This window comes from Clupea harengus, unplaced genomic scaffold, assembly GCF_900700415.2.
Source record: "Clupea harengus unplaced genomic scaffold, Ch_v2.0.2, whole genome shotgun sequence".
Classification (NCBI taxonomy): Eukaryota; Metazoa; Chordata; class Actinopteri; order Clupeiformes; family Clupeidae; genus Clupea; species Clupea harengus.
In genome coordinates, this window is record NW_024880161.1 from 10,009 (window position 1) to 28,849 (window position 18,841).

Consider the following 18,841-nt stretch of genomic DNA (forward strand, 5'->3'; position numbering starts at 1 on the left):
TGTCACCCCTCTCTTTGCTTCAGCACACTCAGCTAATGTCATCAGTGCCCTCGATACGGTCAACTGGCCCTTGATTGGATCAACTGGACAATGCAACAGATGTACTGGTGCAGAGGACCCAGTCTGTGCCTGTTTCAGACAAGATGAAGTTAGCAATACTCTCTCACTTTTCTTGGAATACCAAGCAACGGTCAAAACATCCCTTTATAAGAGATGATTTGAACTGAAAGGAAGGGTGTGTGTGTGTGTGTGTGTGTGTGTGTGTGTGTGTGTGTGTATGTGTGTGTGTGTGTGTGTGTGTATGTGTAGTGAGGATGGTGGGTGTGAGTGTGTGTTGGTCAATCCTCTAGTGATTAAAACAATAACAATCAAGGACACTGAGGAGTCAATGTAGAGTGTGCAACAGAGACCGTAGACAGGAGACATGCGGTTTGGGAATCCCTCCCTCCCTCCCTCTCCGGAAGATTCCTTCTCAGGTGAGGTGTGGCAATGTCTCTCTCAGAGGAGATCTGTGAGTGTGATGGTCGGTCAGTCTTCCAGGGTGAAGTCAAAGGTCAGTCCTCCAGGGTGAGGTCAAAGGTCAGTCTTCCATGGTGAAGTCAAAGGGCTCAAACTTGCTGCGGATCTGTTTGGTCATATCCTCTTCTTCCTCACGTGTGTATTTACAGTCCTTCCAGTTGGCCCGCGTTGGGATGTTCAACACAGACTCACTGGCCAGCACCTCTCTGAGACAGACAGAGACACACAGACAGAAGTAAATGTTAGGCCGAGAGTTAAATCATCACAGTGTATATCTGAGGTCTTGAGGTATGATGTAAGGTTTCTCCCTGCTTACCGGCCAAACTGCAAGGGGAAGTTTTTCTTGATCCTGTAGAAGAGCTTTTCTCCAGAGTCCAGCTCCACATAGAAGTACGGAGTCCCTGGAGGGGCAATCTTAACGAGGTCCAAAAAACAACAACAACATTAAAAAACTGAATGACTGCCTTCAGCAGAGAAAGAGGGTATCTTGGTGATTGGTTATTTTATGCTAAAATATTCTTACAAGATTATTTAAACAGACTGTGTTATGAAATTCTGTAACTTTTTTTCTCCTCCTAAGGACACATTTCAACATCTCACCATCCTGATGGTTTGTATAACATGTCATACAAAGTGAGTTTCATATTAATCTGGGAATTCATTATATGAGGAAAGCCTAACTCTTCCATTTGTCTCATTTCAGTATTACACAACAACTAAAACAAAGTGAATTCATGGGAAAACAGGAAGTGGAAAGCAAGGCTGAAAGAAAGAGTCTGTGATTGGCTGAGCACTGGAGAGCTTAGCACTGTGGTCTGCGATTGGCTGTGCTGCATACCTGCTTCAGATCTGTGTGTTCGGGAATCTCCATCAGCTCGATCTGCTGCTCCTGCGCCTGGACCATGAAGGCTTCTTTCAGGTCGTCTGTGGCGCACTTATCCAGTGGCACAGGGACTGCCTGGGGGGGGGGGGGGGGTACAGGGTATTACTGCCATGAACTAACCATCCGATAATAGTTAGTGAAGTGGACAGTGGTAGTCTGCTGGAGCTGAGAAATGCATCTTTAGCGCCATCTGCTGGTCATGTATACACACTGTATGACAACTGTACAAGGACTTACCCATGCCATAACCCAGACACCACCCATTTTGTATTACTTTAGTTGAAAAATAAACATCGGAGATGAGGATACACTTAGATTTACATAGAATACCATCATTGGGACATAGTCCCTCAGACCACGTTTCTCGTCACATGCTGGGACGAAGCGGCAGCCACTGCGTGTGAGTGTGTGTGTGTGCACACATCCGCCCCACTCAGACTTAAACTGATGACTGATGATGTGGGTGAGGGCGGGCGGAAGGACACAGCTGGGGTCTGCAAGGCTACGTCCTGACGGTGCCCAACTCACCCTCTACTTCTGTGTGTGGAGTGGCGGGGCTGGCCTGGGTACTGTGCAGGCCAGTCCTGTGGGCCAGCTACCACAGAGACGACTGCTACATCCGCTGATGGACTGCACTCTGTGATTTATCTCCTTCATCTATCTAATGTGTACTTGGATGGACTTTTTAAGACTTTCTTACACACGTACACATTCCCAAACTTTCCTATTCACTACGCACACACACACACACACACACAGTACCTGCAGCTGGAGGTGCTGGCTGCGGTAGTTCCTCTCGAAGAGCACGCAACGCTTGCCGAGGCTCTTGTAGAACTTGCGCAGGGCGCTCTTGTACTTGTCCAGCTCCTCCACCACCTCCGAGGCCAGCTCCACCACGGACTGGTAGTGGCCGATGGGCAGCAGCAGCAGGTGGTCAGGGGTCAGGCAGCCTTTAGCCAGGGCCAAGTAGCACTGAGGAGATGGGACAGACACATACACAGTCAATACAGCACACACAGGCACATACAGTCAATACAGCACACACAGGCACATACAGTGAATACAGCACACACAGGCACTAGATATTAGTGTTTTGTGACACAACAGAAAGTTTTTGGACAGTGATGAGACTTGAGGTAAATAGTGAAACATAGCAAAACAGTGAAGTCACATATAGAACACTTACAGATTTATTTTAAAAAGCAAGAAAAAAAAAAAAAAAAAAAAAAAAAAAAAAAAAAAAACCCACACTACTCAAATAGACAAGACACAAACACAAACACACACTCGCTCTTTACAATTTTATACACCAACACACACATGCCCAAAACAAGCAGTAAGCTCACGTGTGTGCCGATGCTGACCACCAGGTGTTTCTCCACCTCTGGGCTGGCCAAACAGAACCAGCAGGGACCGGTAGGCTGAGCTGGGGACAGAGAAGAACATGGTACTGAGAAGGTGAGAGAGGATCATGGTACTGAGCTGGGGACAGAGAGGATCATGGTACTGAGCTGGGAACAGAGAGGATCATGGTACTGAGCTGGGGACAGAGAGGATTATGGTACTGAGCTGGGGACAGAGAGGATCATGGTACTGAGCTGGGGACAGAGAGGATCATGGTACGGAGCTGGGAACAGAGAGGATCATGGTACTGAGCACCATATACAGGCCCATCACAGTGCATGTGACCGTCTCATGAGGATCTCCAGGGTTAAAGGTGGTCTGGAGGAAGGTTGGGAGACTTGTGGTGACGGGATTGTTTTTTGTGGTGGTTAGAAGTCATAGTTTCCACAATAAAGCAAACCCACTATAAAAACTTTAGAGTGTGTGCTGGTAATAACGAGTAATAATATGTGTGTGTGTGTCGGAATGGGAGGGAGTGTGTTCATAATAATAAGTAATAATGTGTGTGTGAGTTGGAAGGGGAGAGTGTGTGTTCGTAATAACGATTAATAATATGTGTATGTGTCGGAATGGGAGGGAGAGTGTTCTTAATAATGAGTGTTTGTTTGGAAGGGGAGGGAGTGTGCTCGTAATAACGAGTAATAATATGTGTGTGTGTTGGAAGGGGAGAGTGAGTGCTGTGTGACTCACGGGGTTTGCGTGGCAGTTTGGGAAGCTGGTGGTGCTGACCGCCTGGAAACCGATCTCCCTCCGAGGGTCTCTTCCGGCCCGGTTCCTGCCCCGGTTCCTGCCCTGGTTCCTTCCCCGGTTCCTGCTGCCCCTGATGCTGCTGATAATACTGCTGCTGCTGCTGAAGACGTTCCTCCCGATTCTTTTGGTGCTGATTCTGATGCTGCTGACGACGTTGGTGCTGAGGCCTCCTCCCCAGGTCAAAGAAAAACTGAGATGCTGGCTCCTCCTTTAACACAGCACACAGTGTCAACCAGATGAGCTTTGGTTCACATGCAGTTTGAAGTGAAAGAGGAAAGTCTGAACATTGTTCTTAAAAAAGATTTGTTAAACATGCAGATGCGATCAGATTTTGATTCAATCTCAGCACAAACATTAAACAAAAACATTTCTATATTTTGTATAACCATATAGAAGTGAGTCACACACACACACACACCTGCTCCGTGGGAAATGTAATGCCAGGTCTGCCTTTCTGGCCGGCCACGGCAGGCTTTCTGTAGGGATTCTCTGTAACATCTTGTGGCTGTTTCACCAGTTCTACAGGGTCCATGTTCTTCATGGGGATTACGTTGAACGCATATAAATACTGCAGAGAGGGGACACACACACAATAGTAAAAGAGGAATAATTGCCTGCATAAATCACTGGGAATAAAGTCAAGGCTAAGATGCTTCACCTTCTTCTTGGCAGGATTGTTGACTGCAGCGAGGGCAATGAATCGACTAACATGCTGGGAATTCTCCTGAAGGACTAAATGGTTCCTAAACAGAATGGAAAGGCACAAGCAACTCGTAACGCTTATTTCTCAACACAAACACATTTAGACATAATCAAGCACCCTCCATACAAAAACATACAGGGCCCTAGTCAGACGGGGAAAACGGCTGGTGGATACAACGTATTCCGCCCATGTGGTTGTCTTAAACTCGTTTATGTAAACTTACTTACGCAACAGATGCTGCCAATCGTCTTTCACTGTAATTTTGCTTCGAGGTTAGTCTGCTCAGCTTTAACCAAACCCTTCACCAGTTAACTTCAGGCTGGCTCTGCTCTGCCCATTTAATGCATTTACCGCTCACTCTGCAGAATTGCACTTGTCGTTTCTGACAGCCATTTCCACCGTCAAACTTGGGCCAAAGTTGGTCAAACTTATTTTAGGGATATATATTGGACAGTGTGTGAGCTGTGACGTATAATTATGCATTAATTACAAAATCATATTATATAATAGAATGCAAATCAAATACAAAATATTATATAATCATATTACTGCCCTCCTCCCTAATGAAGTCACAGGCTTCAAACAGGATCAGGAGTGATGGCCCACTTACCGGTAAGGCAGCCTCTCATAGCTCACCCCCTCCATACCTGCAAAGTGGTAGCGAGGCCTCAGGTGATTGGCCAGGCTGGCGATAGACCCCACGCCACAAAATCTTGTGTCCACTTCCTGAAAATGGCCCAAATTGTCATTTAGCGAGGTTGTGTAAGCATGCAACCTGCAGTCTTTCAGCTTTGTGAAGTTATGTGAATAATCGGATACGCTTTAGGAGCATTTCTGTTTGGGAGATGCAGTTTAGTTTGTGATTATATGGCCTCATAATTACTAATGAGAACTAACTGGACAACTTAATTGTTCACAATCTTTGTGCATTATAGCATAAGCATTAGTTGCAGGACTGTCTGGTCTGATTTGTGCAAAGACAATATATGTAAATGTATGTTATATTTTTATAACATACATGAAAACATGATATTTATGAATAAATAACAAACAGATTGAAAACCTCAAACTAATTCAACATTCTTTCAGAATACAAGCGGGCTTCAAGCATTTCTTACAGGGTTGTTGCCATACTGCCAGACTCCACGAGGCCACTGTGAGGTGAGCAGGATGTCCACCCCTTTGAACTTGGAGTTCACCAGGGGCTCCACCAGGGCAGAGAGATCTTTAGGGGAGAAGCAGTGTGCTGGGGCAGGCTCCTGATGGCCTTCTCGCCCACTCACGTAAGCGATCTGGAGCCCCGACGCGCCTGTAAACACCCCCTTGCGGCCTGGCAAAACAAGAGGAGAGGCGTGAAAGCTTTTCTGTGGTCCAGGGAGAGTGCCAATGTTCGGGCTCTGAGTGCGAGGTTCCAGTGATGCTTGTATTAAAGCAACGCAGGTCAAAACAAATATCAGGTAGGACGTCTGCCTGCTCTCAGAGGTGGCACTGTTCAGTATAGCGGAGGTCATATTCATACTCTTAATAGATTTAGCAGATGGTTTTCTACTTTTAAAATATTTATACAGAAAACATTGTATGAGAATGTGTCGATTTTTTTTCTAGCACAAATAAAAAGCAGGTATGCACCCATTCCTAAACTCCTTCATAGAATGAGAAGCTCTTTTACAATGCCTTTAGAGTCGGCCTGGGAATTTTTTTTTCACCAAAGCTAACCATCAAAGTACTAAAGAATGGGAAGAAAAACAAAAACAAAAAAAAAACAACCTTACCCAGATAGATTATATTCTCAGCCAACTCACAGCCATCTGCACTGGGGAAATACTTCACTGTTTCGTAGCTTGCTGCCCCAAGCACATACGTGTGGATGGGGGCTGAAATTAAAATTGGATATAAAGATAGAATCGATTACATGGATTGGATAGAAAGAATAGCTGGAGTAGCTGAAATTCATAAGTGTCCAGACACTCGCCTAAATGAAGAAAGTGAAGAGGAGGAGTTCTGGAGTGGGCTCCGATTACTGTTATGCTTAACTCAGGTACCTTTCTTAGCTCCCGATTTATACTCTTCCCATTCTGCTTGCGCCTCTTCAGACGAACCAAAGAAATCTCCAACACAGAGCAGCAGCTACAGGGAAGAACATTGCGTTGTTAACGCCATAAACGCAGCATAACAGCAGACTAGATAGAGAAAAGTAGAATAATAGATAGCTCAATCTGCTGACTATAGCAACTTACATCAAACTGCCCGCTCTTCTTCTGAATGGTCCTCACGCGGTTGAATAAAGCATTGATTCTTCCTTCCACGTCTCCACAGGCCAAACTGTACACCAAAATACAAGTTATGCATTAAGTTTCCCTGAGGCACCCTGCAAATTAAGACATAATCTTTCTTATCTTAACAATTTACCTGCATTCTCAAGTTCAACATACCGTACCGCTATTCACTTACCAAGCATGGTGACAGCAACCCTGCTAGCTTGTTAGCCAAGTTACAACAGCTGACTGTTTGGCACACTGTTTTAAGAAAAAAAAGCTACCATATAACCAAAGTGAGCAAAACGTTATAATGTTAAATACTTACACACGCAAAGCCTGCTCTCCCATAACGCTGAAAGTTGAACGCCAACCTCACAGGTGGCGACTGCTAAACTTCTGGATTTATTTTTTTATGTACACTGAAAGTGTGTGTACGGCAAACATTTCACACCGTGTGCACCCACACAACTCAATATTAGAGTGTTCCGATCATGTCATATACCAATATGATCGCAAAACACCGTGTTCATATCTGGTTATAAATTATCAACAAATATTAAGTATTAATATTAAATTAATCGTAAACTTTATCGCTCCACTTGAGCCTCCGTCTTTCATTAACAAATATATACCTTTGGTCTACTCCGGTGGTAAATATGAGTGCACTTTCTCCATTCCTCCTCTAATTTCAAAATAAAAGACAGTTTGCACATGTATTACCAATGTAAGAAAGACACTAACCCCCTAAATGATTGTAAATGTGTAAAATGGATGCCTAAATGTTTTGTATATTTTATTAAATCAGAAAGTGTTCCAAAACTTCGTATCTATCAATGAGATGTGTCCTGTCGTGATGAACACTGACAATCATACAACCCTTTATTTTGAAGTCCTGAAGTGATTTTAAGATGTGTCACACCGTGGTCACATGAAACGAAACTTTAAAAAAAGGAAAACAGTTGTGAGAAGAAATAAATAAATTGTACCCGAATGCTAGCTGAGGTTATCCTCTTAATAACCTATTACATTTCGGACAAGAATAGCAACGAGGGAAAAGAACTGGAAGAGCAAAGCGAAACATGGACGAGGATGGACTGCCCATAGTGGGCTCCGGAGTAGATTTGACAAAGGTTAGCTCGGTGGCTAACGTCAGTTAAGTCAGCTGCAAGAGAGAAATCTATAACGTTAGTTATTACAGCCAGTTTAGCAGTGGTATAAATGATTTTATCCTATATGATTACCTGGTATACAAATGGCTTGGCGTGGTAAATGCACATCATTTCTTTAAAGCTTTTTGATATGGTGGTCTTTCTGAATTGTGCTCTATTCGCAGTCGTAGATAGCTAACGTAACAGCACCCGGCTAGAATTGCTTCCCTCACGAGTTTATCTGACCCGTGCCGTTTTTGTATCGGTCTGCCAACAGGTCCCAGCCATACAGCAAAGGAGAATCGTTGCCTATTTGAACCAGTTCGTCGTTCACACCGTTCGATTTCTAAACCGATTTTCAACGGTTTGCGAGGAGGTAAGGTTTGCTATAGACTTATATACTTGTTATGATAGTGACAGCGAATGCAAGTGTTAATAAGTAACACAAGTTTTGATGTTCCCAAAAGAAACTGGCTACCATATCTCTACGGATACAGCAAATCGAAACCACACTCAGCATTTTGGAAGCAAAGGTAGGCTTGCGGTTCACTACCTGTATGGTACCAATGTTCTTCAATGCCTTAGAGGGCTATAATATGAGATGGGCCATTTGTAGGTAATCCTCTACTGATTTTAAGTGCAGTAATGTAAGGGTTTGCAATTCATTTTCTATGTGTGTGTGTGTGTGTGTGTGTGTGTGTGTGTGTGTTCTAGCTGTCCTCGATCCCTGGACTGGAAGATGTGAGAGTGGAGGGAGTGGCTGAGAGACCAGCGGCTGAAGCCAACGGACCAGTAGCACCCTCCAGTCACACAGATATTCCTGTCGCACCAGCACCAGCACCAGCACCTGAGGTAGAGTGTAGCGTATGCACTAGCATGCTCCCAGTTGTGGCTTTTTCTTATTCACTGACTCACCAACTACCTAACACTCTTATATACTCATGCTCTCATCCATTTGCTTTCTTGCTCACTCATGCAGTCTGTCACTCACTCACTCATTCAGTCACTCTCACTCACTGACTCATTCACTTTCATGCATTCACTCTTACCCAGACTCACTCACTCACTCACTCACTCACTCTCTCTCACTGACAAATTCAGTCTTTCATGCATTCACTCTTACCCAGACTTACTCACTTACTCACTAACTCACCTGTATGAAGCTGGTTCATGTATAAAGGTTCCATTCACACAATTAAATGAATACTGTTTAATGTATCCCCTCTAATATAATTGGAAATATATATGTTGCTGTTTGTTCATATTATTGTTCTGTGGTAGTTTTATTATGTTGTGTTTTTTTTTTTACATTGGGTCTGAACGTGATCATTCTTCGAATGAGCACACACACACACACACACACACACGATATGAAACTCCATACTATCTCTTTTAAGTAAGTTGTGCGGGTGAATACAGCCAGATTACCAGAGATGTTGTGTTCCTAATTATGCTTTCCATTAACGACTCAGAGTGACTATTTTGTCTGTCTAATGTATCTTCTCTAATTCGATGCAGCCCCCTCACCAACCACCAGAACCAGCCAGCGAACCGAAGGTGGAAAGTGTGGGGTCGAACGTCATGACCGTGGCCAAGGACCCACGCTATGCCCGATACCTGAAAATGGTGCAAGTGGTACGTCTGCTGACGTGGTAGAGGAAGCAACAAGCATCAGGCGCTGCACATCCTGTTGTTGTGGTGAATTGGGTAGCATGTGCTAGTCAGATTGGTTTTGTTTTCAATGCCTTCTGTCTTCACAGGGAGTCCCTGCCATGGCGATAAAGAATAAGATGGTTATAGAGGGACTGGATCCCAATTTGCTTGAGTGAGTCATTAAGTTTTTAACACCTCTGTCTCTCTCACACACAAACCACACACACACACACACACACACACACACACACACACACGCGCGCGCGCACTCCGTCTCTTTCCCTTTCTCTTCCTCTGTTTCCCTCTTCGCTCTCATTTTCTCTTCCCCTTTTTCTCTCTCTCTGTTTCCCTCAATACGAGCTATTTTTGGATGTACAGAGCATGAGCGGATAAGTCTTCCTAATTTTGGAATAACAACATATTTTTGTTTGGAACTCTCTCTCTCTCTCTCTCTCTCTCTCTCTCTGTCATTTTTATTCAATTACCTTTTGACCTTTCTTTCTCCTCAGCACTCCCAATGCCCCTGTACCAGATGACGACAAAAAACCTGTGGAAGAGCGAGATAATGACAGCTCAGGCAGCGAATCATCTTTCAGTGACTGACCTCTTCAGCATATCACCATCAAGGTGTCTCAGTGAGACTCCCCTCCCTCAGCCTTCTATTGAGGCTAACTCCCCTTTAGTATATTAACTAAACTAAGGGACATAACTTGATTGTGTGTAAACGAGTCTGGGAAATACAGTGGTATCCTGTACAACTCCATCCTTCCCTATGAAATGCCAGCCCCACTTTGTATTACGTTACCTTGTTTAATGTGCACATAATACTTGACAACTTGAGAAGTACGTCGGTCCTCTCATATCAGTGTTTTAAAACGGTGGATCGGCCAAGGTCAGTAATATATATATATATTTACATACATGATTATGCTATTATGTATTACTTGCACGGCAACAAGGGCTTAGGTAGAAAGTGGGGCTGGATTGTAATACACATGCATTGTTATGTATGGCTTTGGAAAAACACATAATCTGCTTCAAAAAAGACATTAGTCTTGAAGGACTCTCCCTTTTGAAGATGACTAACAAGTAGTCTGCACATCTGTAGAATCCCATTTGAAACCTGCTGCTTTCATGTTCTTGTCTACCTTGCTGAGTTTGTCTTAAATGTGTGTCTGCTTCTGAAGGAGCTCCTTTGCCAGAATAAGCAGCAGACTCCGTGAGGGCGATTTGATTTGATGATGTTTCCCTCATTCCAGTGCTCATTCAGCCACCAGCACAGTCTTTGGTATCTCTCTCAACCCCTCCTAGACTGAGGACATTATGAGGGCTATATTTTTGCAGTGTCATTCGTTGCCTGTAATGGAGACTGCCTGGGAGTGTTGCCTCAGACATAGTGCACGTGTGTGTGTGTGTGTGTGTTTGTGTTTGTGAGAGACAGAGAATGAATTAATGTGTCTGCATGTGAATGTGTGAGAGAGAATTTATGTGTGTGTGTGTGTGTGTATGAATGTGTGTGTCTGTGTGAGAGAGTAATTCCTGTACAGACAGCTACAGCCTGTGGCAGGGAGAGCCAGTAGATGGCGTCCTTAATGTTGTTATGAGAAACAGCATTCCTCTGTCATTAACATTGCCTAGTGTTCGTTTCTTCATGGACCCTTTTGTCACTTTTGACATATTGTCATGTCTGTGGGTGTCATTGAGGACCAGGGACTAACGGTTCATTCAGATTTGCACTTTGGAAGATTGAATCATCTCGTGAGATATACACACTCGGAGTGTATCAAATGGTGGATGCACAATCCATACATTTGCCTGTAAAAGGTGTCTATTATGTGTGTTTTTTTCTTGTCTGACTAACTGATTTGTCAATGATTAAACTATACAGACATGAAATCTGGCATCCTTTGTGACATTTAAAACATTTATGTTTTTATATCACTACTTTTTGGCACTTAAATCCCTGGAATAAGGTAAATGCCAAAATGAAGGTTTAAAAAAATAAAATGAATACTTTAATACAGTTTTTAATTAAAGTGGGAGGTGGTCATGTGACGTACTTAACTCCAGTGTAACATGAACAAAAGTCCTGAATTTATTTTTATTTTTTAAAACCTGCCCACTTGAATTGTTCTTAATGTACTTGAATTGTTCTTAATTAGTTACTTGTGTCAGCGCAACATACGAGGGAAGGTTAAAGTTATCTGAACCAGAGAATGCCTGGTAAGGTTCCCTTAACACAAATAAGTTCTGATACCAAAAATAGTGAGTTTACTTTAAGAAAAGAAAAAAAGAAATATTGTTTGCCAGTCCCCACATGATAGTGTTGACTAACAGGGACCACAAAGTGAGATTTGGTAGATGCAGTTAGTGTTATGCAAAGTGTGTTTTCTGAGACAGTAACCAACTCTTGTCCTCAGGCAGGATGCAACACAGTCCCCGTTTTAAACTCGAAATGTCAAACAAAAATGTTTTGTCTGTTGTGACTGTCTAGACTGGACTTTCTGTGAGTTGAAGGAAGAGTCTGTGATCCTGGCGAAAGGTTGTTGATCTTTGAGCTCAACAGCCAATCGAAGAAAAAGTACACCCCTAATTTCTATGCTGCTAAAGCAACGTTAATTGGCTGGCATTGTTTATTGCTCAGTCCGAGCCACTATTTGTGTTTCTCATTTACAGAGCTAGAACTGTGTACAGACTCCAGAGTTTTTTTCATTGCACACACACAATGGACAGCTGGAGGACCATGAGAAGCAAGACACTGAATTTGACTGAAAGAGTTTTGGATCAGAATCACAGACTACATCTTTAACCCCATCCTGGACTACAGAGTGCATGACATTCTTCAAAATATTGTTTTCTCAAGGAACAGTAAGCTCTACTGAAGACTACAGTGCAGTGTACCGTTTACTCGAGAGACTCTCTAACATTACCTTTAATTTGTTATTGTTATTTATTTATTTGTTGTCCTGCCTCCCATGTCTCTGGTAGAACTAACAATCGGAGCTTCTTTCTTTCTTTTTTCCTTCTTTCGTTTTCCCCTTCAGAATATTGACCAATTCTAGTTGTTTACACCACACGGATACATTTGCAGTTAGCAACCATGTCTATAATCCCAATACAAAACTGGGAGTGTGGAGGTGGCAGAGCATCAGTGGGGTTTTGCCTCTTCACATGGAGTTCACCTGTCCAAGATGTTTACAGGACTGAGACCTTACCATCGTTACATTTCCTCTTCCTGTATTGGGTTGAGCAGTAACTCCAGACTTGTGCAATTGACACACAGGGTGTGGTATTATCATGTGCTTTTATTTCCCAATGCCCCTCTCCACTTTGCATTATATCATGTGGTCAGCCTTTAGTGGTAAGTTGAATGTTCATGTGACAAGTTGAGGTTACACAGACAGTTTTCAGTAGTTTGAATACAAATACAGTACATTCAAACGATACAAATAGAAAGTAATGTATATATAAATATAATGTATGTATAAAATAATGATCCCTTCTCTTGTATCTGATATATAGGTGCATATGTGCAGTATTATAGTATTCATTAAAGTAATACACTGATAAGATGGGATAATCACATCCTGACAGCCCACACCATCTCAGTTGCAGTCAAAACAGCACTGGAAAAATAATATGGAACAGTATTCATGATTTTGTAAACAAATCTTAAGTCATTAAAAAAAGACTTCAACTGATTTATATAAAATAAAAAAATACAGTTTTTAAAATACCTACAAATTAGCAGATACACTTAACAAACATCAGAATAAAAATACGATCTTCTGAGGATACTTGTCTTAGCCATGCTCCACTAATTCAGCTTTCACAGTCAGGGTGAAGAGCTGTGGAAATCACAACGAGTAAAACAAATAAACATGAGTGATGTTTACACAACAACAACAACACATCCTATATTATCTCAGTATTAGTTATTGTAATTGTACTGCAAGTCTGAGGATGATTACAGTGGAGAAGGTGGAGGCTTGTTTTCCGGGTCCCTTTTCTGATGCCTAACTTGTAATGACTTGATATCTAACTGTCTGTATTTCCCCAAACTCTCCATATACCTTCATGAATAGCATGCTATAGTGGAGATAGAATGTTAGATACAGCCTTGCTTCATCTCCCACCCGTTACAATCTTCTTCTTTCCTTCGTTCCTTCTTTCCTTCAGTCAGTTCTTCCTCTCTTTTATCTACCTCCCCTGTTCTTTCACTCTGAAATTTGTTGTGACATTACTATCAACTATTAACTCTGCCGACCAAGAACTGACCTTGAACTCCCCGATGTACGTGAGGAAGAAGAAGACAAAGCTGAAGGCAACCGTCCACTCACACACCGCACTGGTGAGTCGGTATCCATAATCCTGTTGGAATCCATAATCCACAATTAGTTAACATACTTCCCCTTTATTTCAGACAGCTGTTTTTTTTTTTCTCCACTCCAAAAAATACTGAAATTACACGTTTACATTGTAAGCCTTTTCATTATAGCTACAGCTGTTAGACCTACAGCTACTCTCCTTTGCAAATTGTTACATCATACCTTTTCATCCCCAGTCCAGTGGAGCTTGGTGGACCCCACAAGAAGAGCGCAGACAATCGCTTCAGGGCATATTTCAGGAAAACATCACACAACTACTGAATAAGGATGTCCACCTTAAAGACACAACTAAGCAACAATTCCACCTTAATTGGCACATAAATGCAGTCAGTTTACAGCTATGTCCGTGTGTAATAAGCATAATGATTAACCTGCCTGGAATTTCGATGAAGACTGCAAAAACAGAGGGTATATTTATTCACCAAAAGAAGCCTCTCTCTCTCTCTCTCTCTCTCTCTCTCTCTCTCTCTCTTTCTCCCTATCTATCTATCCATATATTTTCAAATACTGATAGGTCAATTAATAATACATACATGTAGGTAGAGAGATAGATAGATATGTAAAATGTGTACCTATGTTGTTAATAAAAAAAAGGACTTTATAACAGACTTAGCATTTTGTAACGACAATATCAGAATCCAGGTGAGATGATCTGCTCTGAAAAGGATACTGGGCAGGAGAGCCAGGGAGGCGATGGAGGCGATGCCTGCCCGAGTCCAGCACATGGCCCTGGACGACCCAAAGGGATATGCCTTGCACGAGATGTACGTCTGGATAACGATGTAAACCACTCCCGTCACAAAGAATAGCAAAGCCCCCAGGTCATGGACAACTCTCATAACTGTCTCCTATGACAGGAAAAGAAAAGAGACCATGTTATCTACTGTAGATGGAAAAAAAATGATATTTTTTCATTCAAAAATGTTTAGGAGGATTGCTATGATGAGAAGAGTTAACAGCGTACCTGAAAAGTGGCTACAACACACATTCCTAAACAGGAGAGGAGTCCAAATCCAAAAGCAATCTTATTAACCACTGGACCCACCCCGCCCGTCCTTTGATTCAACTGTTCGATGAATTTATAGCGGCCATACATGGTAGCTACACCTGTAACACACAACATCCTATTTCAGCAGAGGGATAGCACGTAAAGTGTGTCAGAATAAATATCAGTTGTTTTTTGGACCTCTTTGTTAAGTCATATAAATCTGGAAATAAAACAAACGGTAAAGATGAACTTGTGAAACATATGCTTTAAGCTTTAACGTAAGATGGGAAATTCAGTTTCAGTTCTCTGCCCGTTTACTGCTCTTTCTATACGGCTCAAACCAACAAGCTCGTGATAGTTTCCATGCACGTCCTCTGTGGGGATTATTGAAAAAAAAAACTCTTCTTCCTGAGAAAGGGAAGTGAAAATGTGATAGACTGACTGAGAATCTCCGCCAAACAGCCACTGCATCTCAGTGCAGTAACAACACGCACAATACTGGGAGTTCCTGTGACGCGACTGGTACAGCATGCCCATACATATTGAGAGAATGTATACCTGTAATGCAGTGGAAGGTGCTGTGGATAGAAGCACCTGTTACATCAATACATGCCAATGTAATGTGTTGAAAATAACCGCATGCCTTTTATATGATTGTTCCTACCTGCCATGGCGGTGACTGACGTCATGAGTCCAAATATACAACTCTCTGGAGGTGTCGCAGCAGTGTCACTAAAAAGAAAGAAGATCAAATATTTTCATCTAAACAATAAACAGTTAAAATATTGAAAAGCAACATAAATAGTTGATTGACTTATGTGTTTGGTAAACACAGGAAATGTAACTATGGAGTGTATGTAGCTCACAGTGTGATTTGAAAGTATATTTTTCTTCACAGTAATATATCACTTTAATGATTTGATTGTTATCAGGTTTGGAAGTGACATCCATCCAGTCTTTATCCTTCAAGATTGAGTATGCCATTCTTGGTTTGCATCTCTTGTCACGTTGCATTATTGCTTTTGTTTACATTTTGAGAAAAACAAATTGGGGGGCACTCGTGCAAAGAAACTAAATTAATATTTAGAATCACAGTCTTTTTTATTTTCGTCTTCATGGCTTTTTGACACCAGAAAACTACACTGTATCTTTAAAGGTCCCTGCAGAGCGTGAGACTAGGGACACTGCCAATAGGCAGCTAGGACACAGGGCTGATTTAATTAATCTCTAAAAACCATTAAAACAACAGTAACCATATCAAAATCCAATGACTCGCCTTTATCATAACAACATTACACTTCACTATCAAAACATATTCAAATAACTGAAACATTTTCATCTGGGCGACTTACCTTATATAGGGCCATATGACAACTACGTCTCCCCGTAAGACAGCAATAATGTAGTTAACAGTGCAAGTACAACAGGAGCAAATTACCAAAACAAATGGCAAAAAACAAGTTCCTTCCATACAATCAAACATTGTCATAGATGGAAGTAGTCTTGCATTGTTTCCAGTTAACTATAGGTTAAGGGTTAGGAACAGTGTCTCAAGGCAAGGGAGCCAAAAGGGTGTGTCTAGAAATAAAAAGATCTATCATACAGTAAATTCAAAGGGAATGTTTAACAATCTCGACAGCCGGACACTGAATGACCTAACAGCATCATGAGTCATCATGTGAAGGGATAAACCTGCTCTCGTTTCCTTTTTTTCCGCTCACCTGTTCTGAACTGTTAACGGCGTCGCTAACCATCAACAGACACTTTCGGTTGCTTCTTCAACTCTTACTTCCTTCATTTTTCTTTTCTTCTTTATATCATTTCATCTTTCTACACATTTCCAAAAACACTATAATATAAAAAGTTTCTTGATAGTCTTTTAAATTTCCCTTTACACTTAATTTTTTTTTTAGAAGATGACAATACCAGAAACAACCCTAAGTCTACTATACTTAACAGACTAGGTTAAGGGAAACAAGTAATCATTTGCAAAATTCACAGTATTTTTTTTCTCTTTGGGGTACTGTCTTAGAGAGTATTCTGCCTGTGTTCAATCCCGCCAAATCTGGACTGGCAATTAGGAGGGAGCATCCATGAATGGATGGAAGGAATAAGGCAAACTGTGTGCTTGTTCAAGACTCAATTCAACTATCTGGAGACAGTTTTGCTTCTGCTTCAGCGCCCATTTACAAAACCTGCTTACAGGTGCGAAAAAATAATGTGTATTGCAATGAGGGAAAAAGAGTTTTCCTTCATAGTATGTTGCCGCTTGCTAAAATGGAATGAAGATTGTCCTGTCTCTGAAACTCAAGTTTCAAGTTTCAAGTCTTTTATTGTCAGATGCACAGAACGACACGGAGTCGGACTGGGCACTGAAATTCTTAAGCCAAGACACCGCACAACAACCTGCCATAACATAACATAATATAACATAACATATAAGCACTCTAAGTACTGTTGACCGTTTAGGCAACAACCTTGCGGTTAACACATGTACAACTAAAAAGCTGCTGAGACAGCCTGGCTTCCTTGGCATCTTTAGGCAACAGTGACTTCAATAATGTATAAGCGCATCCTCTGTCAGCCAAGTTTAGTTACCAATGGTCGTACTGTCTGAGTATTTAATGGCGGAAAGTAACCAAAAATCAAACCTTGGCTACAAGGTGCCTGCAAGACGCATGTGTCCTTTTGACAGGTCATTTTGGGGGTTAAAGCAGTAACATCTTGTTTCACTCACTACATTTCTAAAAAACAGGTTAACATCAAATACAGACTTCTACGATGGAGGTCTACCGCTAGGTGAACTGTGCTGTCCTTACACGACCCATCACAGCTGGACCAGCTCACAGCTCGAGATGAAAACGAAACTGATTTGAACTCGTGGGTAACTTACGGTTGATCGTAAAATCAAAGCAAATTGGCTATATTCTTGCTTTCAGTGATTTTACAGTAGTCTTTTTAATATCTTTCTCATAGCCTACCTGCCGCGCATCACAACATTAGGCTACCGGGTTTTGACACAAAACGGTAACAGTCTTAAACACAACACTTTACTATACCAATGGTGCAGATAACTCATTGAGATAAACTTACCTGATATAGGGGAAGATGACATCGATGTCCGCTCGTAAGACAGCAATAACGTAATTAATTATAAAAGTGCCCGAGGCGGAAATTACCAAAAAAGCTGGTAAGAAGCGTTCGCCTGCCATAGCAAAGACATTATCGATAAAGTTGTTCCAGCATGGTTTTGAATTCACTAAAGTTCTACAACAAGATTTTAAAGGTCACTTCACAGAGAGCTTGATAACTTGAAGTCGACCTAAACGGCAGATATCCCCGTCTGCCTTAAAGTGGGCTACTTGTGGAAATGTCCACAGTAAAATAAGAGTTCGTGGTGTTTATGAACTTACAGTAAGCTACGTTCGCTATGTGTATCACGTGTTGCGTGGGACTGTACCAGAGCTTGTCTCTCTTCCTTATTACTACTTAACAGACACCTCCCATCATCGGGTGCAGACATTCGTTTTCTTTCTTTCTTTCTTTTTTTATTTACTTGATTTCCAGTCTCACCAGTATCTAACATTAACCACGTTTGTCATATTAAGTATCGTCTTCTCGTGATTTTTTGGGGATCATAATCCAAAAAGGATAGGATATACAAAGGGGAGTGATTTTTTCCAAGGGGCTGCTGGCACCCCCTTCATATCGAGGCCTAGTTGTAGTCTTAAATTAGTCAGCATTGTATCAGACATTGTGGCTGTCATATACTTGGTTGTCGGGTCAAGCTCAGGTCCAGCTATAGTTGCCCTGTAATAAATACTCTCCGATTTCTAATAGACAGTTGCAGGTGCTTTACTTTTTTTAACACTCCCGGTCTTCATACAAAAATATATGCAATTATCTTTTTTTCCATAAATAGGAAAGCCTATCACAGTCGGCCTGAACTAGGCAACTCGGATAAGACTTTATAAATAGAATCATACTTTTTTAACAGAATAATTGCTTTTATTATTATTATTATCATCATCATCAATGTTATGTGTATTGTATACATATAATATTGATAATAATATATTATAATATTTTTGAATTTGATTTCTTTTCATTTAAATTCATAGTTTATATTGTTTCTTGTATTACTTCA

The 18,841-nt window shown here is 41.6% G+C and overlaps 3 protein-coding genes across 3 annotated transcripts; 1 reads left to right on the forward strand and 2 right to left on the reverse strand.

The window, feature by feature from the left end:
• Positions 1-514: 514 nt before the first annotated feature.
• LOC122131468 (CWF19-like protein 1) lies at positions 515-6,985 on the reverse strand. Its single transcript, XM_042706199.1, has 14 exons — positions 6,843-6,985; positions 6,497-6,581; positions 6,302-6,386; positions 6,032-6,133; positions 5,378-5,589; positions 4,870-4,985; positions 4,215-4,299; positions 3,975-4,124; positions 3,497-3,764; positions 2,749-2,828; positions 2,165-2,374; positions 1,358-1,477; positions 836-933; positions 515-725 (listed from the first exon to the last, which is right to left on the reverse strand). The coding sequence occupies exons 1-14, from the start codon at positions 6,863-6,865 to the stop codon at positions 581-583; spliced, it is 1,779 nt and encodes a 592-aa protein (XP_042562133.1). The 5' UTR covers positions 6,866-6,985; the 3' UTR covers positions 515-580.
• Positions 6,986-7,413: 428 nt separating this feature from the next.
• LOC122131469 (WASH complex subunit 3-like) lies at positions 7,414-11,164 on the forward strand. The gene is made up of 7 exons (XM_042706200.1): positions 7,414-7,647; positions 7,943-8,041; positions 8,133-8,198; positions 8,380-8,517; positions 9,184-9,300; positions 9,426-9,490; positions 9,828-11,164. Exons 1-7 carry the CDS (start codon positions 7,597-7,599, stop codon positions 9,919-9,921), a joined length of 630 nt encoding a protein of 209 aa, XP_042562134.1. The 5' UTR covers positions 7,414-7,596; the 3' UTR covers positions 9,922-11,164.
• A 1,439-nt stretch (positions 11,165-12,603) lies between these two features.
• Positions 12,604-18,151, reverse strand: LOC105898361 (DNA-damage regulated autophagy modulator 1). Its single transcript, XM_012825398.3, has 7 exons — positions 17,788-18,151; positions 15,359-15,426; positions 14,671-14,813; positions 14,377-14,554; positions 13,869-13,927; positions 13,597-13,689; positions 12,604-13,166 (listed from the first exon to the last, which is right to left on the reverse strand). The coding sequence occupies exons 1-7, from the start codon at positions 17,904-17,906 to the stop codon at positions 13,122-13,124; spliced, it is 705 nt and encodes a 234-aa protein (XP_012680852.2). The 5' UTR covers positions 17,907-18,151; the 3' UTR covers positions 12,604-13,121.
• Between the last annotated feature and the right edge of the window lie 690 nt (positions 18,152-18,841).